General features: G+C 37.8%; 1 protein-coding gene across 1 annotated transcript; it reads left to right on the forward strand.

Moving 5' to 3' along the window:
* The first annotated feature begins 566 nt into the window (after positions 1–566).
* On the forward strand, positions 567–7714 carry LOC118562053 (major histocompatibility complex class I-related gene protein-like). The gene is made up of 7 exons (XM_036134346.1): positions 567–647; positions 1211–1477; positions 4803–5081; positions 5167–5469; positions 5965–6069; positions 6178–6195; positions 7671–7714. The coding sequence occupies exons 1-7, from the start codon at positions 602–604 to the stop codon at positions 7712–7714; spliced, it is 1062 nt and encodes a 353-aa protein (XP_035990239.1). The 5' UTR covers positions 567–601.
* The last annotated feature ends 1765 nt before the right edge of the window (positions 7715–9479 follow it).

The following is a 9479-nucleotide window of genomic DNA, read 5'->3' on the forward strand; positions in this document are numbered from 1 at the left end:
AATGCAGATTCTTATAAAAAGAGTTATGTAATTTTAACCCTGTTAAAGTAAAAGATCATGAAAACTATTATAAAGGCTATTTAATTTTTTGATTGCCGAGATGTTCTCATCCATGAGCTATAAAACAGGATAAAGAGGCTTTTCATCTTTTTTCTCATTACATCTTCAGTTTTGTTCTTTCCTTGTCTGCTCTTGAACCATAATTAATGAACATTAAAGTTGTTTCCATATTGAATATAATGACCTCAGGATACTCCTCCTTTATGTGGCTTTTTCCTTTCAGCGGCCGCCACAGAGAGTCATCAATCTCCATCTAATCCTATCTTTTGCATCTTCTTCTCTCAGTCTGGCCTCTCTGACTTTATCTCCAAAACAAGCTGGGGATCATTCGGCCAGGTAACATGGGAAAGAAGGAGGAGAAGGGGGAAGGGAGGGAAGGAAGAAAGGAGAGACAAACTGAGAATAAACAGGCGTGTCCACCTCCAGACTGTCTGTGGAGGTGGACACGCCTCTTTTCGTCAAGTTGTTTTGGTTCCGGGTGTGTATGAGGCTGACTTTACCTCATGTCTTTAAACTGTGTCTGCTTTACCAAAGCACGATCATGAATTATTATGGCCTACTGCTTCTCTTTCACATCACATCTTCGGGTAAGATAGGGTTACATGTTGTTATTTGTTTTCTATCCCAGCGCAACATTCTGATAGTTTTATTTTCAGTCAACAGTGAGAGCTTGCTAACGGCCTGGTGTTTGCCAATGAAACACTGAGACGTTGCAGCAGGCCTTCTGCTGCGCAGGAAGATGTGATCATTACAGATCGGCTCATCATGATGTACCAAGCTTTCCCTGTGTTCTTAAACAAAAAATGTAAACCTTTTTTAGCGGATATAAAGTGTTTTACTACTTCATGCATTTTATGGAAGACAGGAGCCTACAATTAGATTTTGTGCTTCCAAATGTGTCTTTACTCCTCTCAGACAATGATATAAATGGAAATCTGTTCCAACAGCAGCTAAACATAATGGAAATTGTGTTTGATGTATGTAGTAACAGACCAATACTTGCTATAACAACACAAAAAAACAGCCAGAATATTGCACCATGTGAAGAATAATGTGATGCTTGTTTGTGGACCAGTAGAGTGTAAAATTGCATTCCACATTGATCATGAGATTACAGTGTCACATTTTCTGTGATATTCTTTGCCTTCAGTGCAACATTCCCTGAGATATTTCCTTTCTGCAACCTCTGGAGTCCCAGGCTTTCCAGAGTTCATCGGTGTTGCAACAGTAAATGAAGTTCAGGCGGTCTACTGCGACAGCAACATCAAGACAGCCAAGCCCAGACAAGACTGGATGAGGGGCCTAATGGAGGAGGATCCTGAACACCTGGAGTGGTATTCTTGGAGGTGTCTTAAAGAGCAACATATCTTCAGAGCAAACATTGTTAACTTTAAGCAATGCTTAAACCTGACTCAAGGTAATGTGTAATTTTCACCTCTTTTAATTCCTCTCTTGTGGTAAACGACCAAAAGTTTTCCTGAGTTATCATTATTCTATATTCATATTTTTCATTGTATTTAATCTGGAGTCATTATCTTGGAGTTATTATCTACTTTTGATAATCTAAACCATATATAGTTTAAGGTTTAATTTGTAATTTCCAACACATGATACCTGGATGGTGTTTGGAGGTTAAACTTCATACTGAAAATAAAACAGTTTCGTTTGACTTTGGGTTATTGCTTTGACATCTTCATGTCTCATCATTTCTCTTCTTAATATGTCTTGTACTTTGATTTTATTCCACTGGATGTTTTAACCAGTATGATCGTAACCTAATATCAATGTTAAATTCTTGCAAAATTCAGTCTGATTTTCTTAATTTTGTTTCCTTTAAGATTTCCCTTTTTCCTGTGACACACTGAAGCTATTTTGAGTCTCACAAGTTTGGGTCTCAAATGTACATTTGTCTATTTCAGCCATAAGATGTAATTGTACTCCAGAACTACAGGCTCATCTCAAACCTCCACTTTATCAGTAAGATTACTGAAAAAGCTGTGTTTTAACAATTAAACACCTTCTTAACAACGACCAGCCGCTTTGACGTTTTCCAGTCTGGCTTCCGTGCTCACCACAGTACAGAGTCCGCCCTTATCAAGGTGTTTAATGACATCCATTTAAATACAGACTGTGGAAGAACCACCGTGCTGGTTTTATTGGACCTAAGTGCAGCATTCAACACTGTCGATCACTCCATTCTGTTAGAACACCTGGAGAACTGGGTTAGACTTAGACCTGAACCTCCAAAAGCATTTAAAGACAATTACAAAGTCGGCTTTCTATCACCTGAAGAACATTTCCAGGATTAAAGGACTAATGACTCTGCATGATCTGGAAAAACTAATCCATGCATTTATTTTTAGTCGAATTGGTTACTGCAACGGTGTTTTCACAGGTCTGCCTAAAAAGTGGATCAGACAGCTGCAGCTGATCCAGAATGCTGCTGCCCGCGTCCTCACTAAGACTAAGAACATAGAGAACATGGACCCGGTTCTGAAGTCCTCACTAAGACTAAGAACGCAGGGAACATGGTGTTATTTTTGACCAAGACATGTCATTTAAATCCCATATTAAACAGGTTTCCAGAGTTTCCTTTTTTCACCTCCGGAATATCGCCAAAATTAGAAACATTCTGTCCAGGAGTGATGCTGAAAAACTGGTCCATGCATTTGTTACTTCAAGGCTGGACTATTTTAATTCTTTACTATGAGGAAGTCAACAAAATGCAGTTCAAAGCCTTCAGCTGATCCAAAATGCTGCAGCAAGAGTTCTGATGAAAATCAACAAGAGGGATCATATTTCTCCAATTTTAGCTTCCCTTCATTGGCTTCCTGTTAAATCAAGAATAGAATTTAAAATTCTTCTTCTATTGTATAAAGCCCTTAATAATCAAGCTCCATCATATATCAGAGCTCTGATTACCCCGTATGTTCCTAACAGAGCACTTCGCTCTCAGACTGCAGGTCTGCTGGTGGTTCCTAGAGTCTCTAAAAGTAGAATGGGAGGCAGATCCTTTAGCTATCAGGCTCCTCTCCTGTGGAACCAACTCTCAGTTTTGGTCCGTGAGGCAGACACCCTGTCTACTTTTAAGACTAGGCTTAAAACTTTTCTTTTTGACAAAAATTATAACTAGAGTGGCTCATGTTCAATTCAATTCAATTCAATTTTATTTATATAGCGCCAAATCATGAAACATGTCATCTCAAGGCACTTTACAAAGTCAAGTTCAATCATATTATACAGATTGGGTCAGATTATACAGATTGGTCAAAAATGTCCTATATAAGGAAACCAGTTGATTGCATCAAAGTCCCGACAAGCAGCATTCACTCCTGGGGAACCGTAGAGCCACAGGAAGAGTCATCTGCATTGTACATGGCTTTGCTGTTACTCTGAGCTACCTTTATAGTTTTACTGCTATAGGCTTAGGCTACTGGAGTATATCAGGATCTAATTTTCTCACTCTATTGAGTTCTACTGTTCTTCAATTATGCATTATGTGTTGTCATTTCTGCTTTAACTTTCTGTTCTCTCTCTTTTTCTTCATAGTAGGTACACCTGGTCTGGCATTCTGTTAACTGTGACATCATCCAGAGAAGACGGCTCACCCGCTATTACCATCTAATGTAGAACAGATTACTGGATCAATGTGTGCTTCTGTGCTTTTTTGTCTCTCTTGTTATGTCTCTGCTCTGTCTTCTGTAACCCCCAGTCGGTCGAGGCAGATGACCGTTCATACTGAGCCCGGTTCTGCCGAAGGTTTTTCCTTCCCGCTAATGGGTGGTTTTTCTTCCCACTGTCGCTTCATGCTTGCTCAGTATGAGGGATTGCAGCAAAGCCATGTACAATGCAGATGACTCTTCCCGTGGCTCTACGCTTCCCCAGGAGTGAATGCTGCTTGTCGGGACTTTGATGCAATCAACTAGTTTCCTTATATAGGAAATTTTTTGACCAATCTGTATAATCTGACCCAATCTGTATAATATGATTGATCTTGACTTTGTAAAGTGCCTTGAGATGACATGTTTCATGATTTGGCGCCATATAAATTGAATTGAATTGAATTGAATTGAATTGAATTGAACATGGACCCGGTTCTAAAGTCCTCACTAAGACTAAGAACGTAGGGAACATGGACCCAGTTCTGAAGTCCTTACACTGGCTCCCTGTATCTCAGAGAAACGACTTTCAAATCCTTTTTTTAGTCTATAAATCTCCGAATTAGCACCTAAATACATCACAGACTTGTTATCAGTGTATCAACCCTCCACACCACTCAGGTCTTCTGGCTCCAGCCTGCTCTGCAAAATCAGAACCAGAACCAAACATGGAGAAGCAGCATTTAGTTTCTATGCTCCACTTATCTGAAACAAACTTCCAGAAAACTGTAAATGTGCGGAAAGCCTGAGTTCCTTTAAATCAAGACTAAAAACACCTTTGTTTAGGATTGCCTTCGACTGTTATAATTGAACTGTATTACTGAAATATAATTAGTTTACTTTGTATTACAACTGTTGTTACTTGTTTGCATTTAATTTTTATTTTCCCATGTTCTATTTTGTTTCTGCATTTTATTCCTGTTTGCTTTTATTGTTTTATTTTCCTATATTCTAATCGTGAAAAGCACTTTGCATTGTCTCTGTACTGAATTGTGCTATACAAATAAATTTGCCATGCCTTACCTTGCATTACATGTAAAAGCTGTGTTTCTATTTTTTTCTACAATTGTTCTTGTCTTTCAGGTCCCTACATTTTACAGAGAATGAATGGCTGTGAGTGGGATGATGAGACTGGCGAAATTAAAGGGTATAATCAGTATGGGTTTAATGGTGAGGACTTCTTAGCCCTGGATCTGAACACACTGACATGGACTGCACCTAAATCGCAAGCAGTGGTCATAAAACTAACATGGGAGGGGAATAAAGCTAAATTAGAAAGTAATAAAAACTACTACAACAACGAATGTCCCGACTGGTTAAAGAATTATGTCCAGCATGGGAGGAGCTTTCTGCAGAGGACAGGTATTTGACCCTCTATTTAATAGCTGCAACACCTGAATCAGCAGGAATGGTCCAGATCATATTTAAGAGTATTTTCTCTCTGCAGAAAGCCCGTCTGTATCTCTGCTCCAGAAGACTCCCTCCTCTGTGGTCAGCTGCCACGCTACAGGTTTCTACCCTGACAGAGCTGAAATATTCTGGAGGAAAGACGGAGAGGAGATTCATGAAGGTGTGGAAAAAGGAGAGATCCTGATGAACAATGATGGGACCTTCCAGATGAGTGCTGAACTCAACATTTCATCCATCCAGCCTGGAGGCTGGAGGAGATATGACTGTGTGTTTCAGCTCTCTGGTGCTGGAGATGACATAATAGTCACACTGGATAAATCCGTGATCCGTACAAACTGGGGTAAGATGCACCTCTGTGATGGCTCCACTAATTTAGGAGAGCAAACTGAAATTATTAGGCAAGATATGTACCCTAAAAGAGCACATTATCTATTGGTATATTCATGCATATTTGAACAAGACATTTTAAAATCACTTTGACCACATACACTGGGCAAGAAAGGGGACCCCAATTCACACATAAGTTACTTGTCCCCATCAACACGGTCTTTTAGAGGATTGCAGCCAAAGACACAGTAGAAAACTCAACGTCAGTAAATAAGAATCATATTTAAGAATATTGTCTCTTTTCTGCCAATATAGTGACTTTACAGGTAGATGTTAATGTAAGGGTTTGCCTTTTTTTTATTTTTTTAAAAAGTCCTTCATCACATGACATTTTTGGGAAGTAAGATCTTTTTTACTCTATATTTTCAAACAAGATTACACCTTCTTGAATTTCTTGAACCACACAGCTTAATTTAACTGTTTGGCCCATGTTGTTGGACCTTCTCAGCATCTTCTCCAGAGATTCCTGTCGCTGCTGTTGCTGGAGGTGTTGCAGCATTTCTTCTGGTAGTTGCTGTATTTGTTGCCGTCTTCCGGTTGGGAAAATGTAATAGTGAGGAAATAACTGATTTTCTGCATGACAGAATTTGAAATTAATGTTATAGATTTATTAGCTGATAGTTCTCTACTTCATTTGTGTTGTTAATTCTTTATATTGCAGGATTCCAGCAAGTTGATGGTAACAACTCCTCCTTTAAGTTGTTTTCTGGTAATAAGAGAGTGGTATTATATTTACAGTATCAGGCAAGATTTCACATTTTGCTGTTTGTTTTGACAGGAGAAGAGTAAAGGACAACATTTGACTGGGTGGAGAGTCAATAAATTCACACTTGAAACGTCCAATGGGCATAGATCCATACATCCCTCTATAGTAGTAGTAGTATCTTTATTGTCATTGAAACATACATTACAACGAAATTTGTTCTCTGCTTTTAACCCATCCCCTTGGGGAGCAGTGGGCTGTCACTGTGCGGGGAGAAATCTGGGGTTAAGGGTCTTGCTCAGGGAGCCAGAGTGCCGGCACTGGGAATCAAACCGGGTACTTGCATCCTTCTCTGAGTGCAAGCACGCTGCTCTAACCACTAGGCCAACACTCCCCCTACAGAGGGTTAATGCTGCATAAAAGATTGTTGTTATACCATTAAGCTGTGCCCAGCAGTAAAAATTAACAGAATATGGCAAACAAACTGGACTGGATGTACGCTTTAATTGGTGCAACCTTTTCTATTCATCTCTAGTGAGAGGAGCTCTGAATACATGTTTGCTGAAGCCTTTAGGATCAGCTATGTTATTGATCTTGAAGCTGGACTTATTATAAATGTGCAGTGACATCGTTGTAGGCTGAAATTGATCTTCATAAGATTTACATTCGTACACAGTGTGTTATACCAAATACATTCATTATGATTATAAGATGTAATTAGTTTTTTGGTTTTCACCTTTTCTTTCATGTCTTTGTTCTGTAAAACTGTCGTGTAGTAAACAGCAGAAAAAAGTTTTCTGTTTATGAAACAAAGAGGAAGAAGTCGGTAAGTTGTAACAGTGGAACTGAATAACTTGACAGTGGAAAGAAACGACTGTAATTGTTTTTTTCAAGTACATGAAAAAATTATGTTATTTTATTATTGTTTAATAAACAAAAGCTGTTGATAATGAGAAGGATTTGTTTGACGTCTTTAATCTTTGAGGATTAAGGTGAAAACAACTGTCATGTCAATGGCAACAACGAAGCTAATAAAACTTGTAAATATTTACAATCAGCGTAAAGGTACCTGAAAAATAATTAAAGATGGTGGATTTTCACCAACAGATCATTCTGATTGGCAAAAATAGAAATATTAGAGTTGTTTTTCAAATTTGTCATAATGACTTCAGTGTACCTTAAAGGAGAAGTCCGGTCAAAATCAGAAATCAAACTGCTGAAAGTACTTTAAATATAAAACTACTACACACTGTGCAATAAATTATATGTTTTTTTTAATTAACAATCATTTTCATTTAATCATGTTTATGTGGAGGAACCCATATTGGTCAAGAATAGTACTGTCACCTCCCATTTTTTGACTTCACTCAGTGGACCCGCTGTGGAGCCAGTCCCAACGCTCTGTTGTTTGTCACGAATGCTGTCGCCGCTTTCGCTTTTCCACGTTGCAGGATGTGATGTCAAACAGCCCTTACTGCCCAAATACGGGCAGTAAGGGCCGCCTCCATACACAGCGATCCAGACGACAATTTATGTTTTTATTTTCTTATTGATTAAAGATAAGTTAATTAAATAACCACGAACGTATTAGTTTTAGTTATAGCTAATGGTCCCCTGATTTTTCCTTGTTGACCGGACTTCTCCTTTAAAACATTTAAAGAATTACCTTAGTTTAAATTAAACTCATGTTGATCATCCTTTACATTGTAAGCAGCAAGCATGAAAAGTAGGATTAAAGAAAGAATGCTTACTTATGTTGCAATACCAAGTTCTATTAATCTGAAGGTATCATTACATTTTCTCATCTATGAGCACCTTTAGCTGCTTCTGTTTTTGCACAGTAGACACATTATCTAATTAACTATTAAAATGTTTAACGAGGGGATAAATCAAAAAAGCTACTAAGGAGCTAATACACAATGAATGTTTAAAAATGATTACTAGTATGTTGCATTTGCAGCCTCTAAAAGCAAGTATTTGGGAGAAATTTCCATTTTTTTACCTTGCTTTTAAAGGTAAGATTCAGCAACTGTCCACTAGAGGGAGACAGAAACCATGCTACATGTTACCTATTTGTTGTATTGTCGTTGCTCACGTTTAAAAATGATTAAAACACTTTTGAACTTTGGTTCTTTTTAGATCAAATGACTTTTTCTTTTTTTTATTAAAGTCAACTTGAAGCTATGTGAAGCACAGTAAGGGTTTTATACTGTTCCAACAGCCACACGATTTAAACAATGTGTAGCTGTTATCTGATTGAAAATTAGTTTTTTTTTCTGCTGACGAAATCCACAAAAAAAAGCAGTTTTTAAAATTTTGCGTTTTTCACGTGTGTTTGCAAATGCACACCATTTTCTTCCAGGGTAAGTATGAGAGGGATGTTTATAGTTCATTCCAGTGATGTTACTTTTGCATCAACACAGAGAGCATAATACCTGCAGCCAACGAGTTTGTTGGTGCAACAGTCACAGACCCAGATGAAAAAAATATAAGGGTTACACTATTTAGTTGCATCATGTTATTAAATCAAACCCCACAGTCCCGCTTTCACTTTCTCTTCTTCTCTTCACTTTCTCCACTTTTTTTTCCTACTAATGTTAAAAACAGAACTACCTCAGCCTTTTATTTTATTGGCCTGATTTTGCACTACTATTTTATTTTATTGACTGTCTATGTACAATTTAAAAACCAAATTTTGCTGCTTTTATTTCTTCACTGCATGTGCCCTCTTATTTACTTATTTTTTTGTATAGCTGAATGTTATGTTTGTCTGTGTACTTAGATTGGTAGAATATGTCTTGTCTTCACCGTGGGATAGTGAGAAACGTAATTTTGATCTCTTTGTATGTCTGGAGCATGTGAAGAAATTCACAATAAAGCTGACTTGACTTGACTTGACTTGATCCAGAAATGGTCCGTGTCTTTCACTCGTACAGAAATAACTGTGGTGTATAGAAAAAAATATGCAATAGGCACCAAGTGTTAGAAGATGCAGTTCTAAAATCATGTTTAACCCTAACCCATTCCACACTCTTCTGGCTCTGTGTGAAAAAGTAATTGCCCTTAATTTAACAACTGTCACCCTTGGCATCAATACCTCATGACAACTGTAAATACTAATAAACAATTAACCTTTCACATTTCTGTGGGAATCTTTTTGACCAATTATTCTTTGCAGAATTGTTTTCTTTCAGCCACATTGAAGCACATTCAGGCAATAACGGCAAGTTCAAGGTCACGTGTTGACTTTAATCTTACGA

Source organism: Fundulus heteroclitus, unplaced genomic scaffold (genome assembly GCF_011125445.2).
Source record: "Fundulus heteroclitus isolate FHET01 unplaced genomic scaffold, MU-UCD_Fhet_4.1 scaffold_80, whole genome shotgun sequence".
Taxonomy (NCBI): domain Eukaryota; kingdom Metazoa; phylum Chordata; class Actinopteri; order Cyprinodontiformes; family Fundulidae; genus Fundulus; species Fundulus heteroclitus.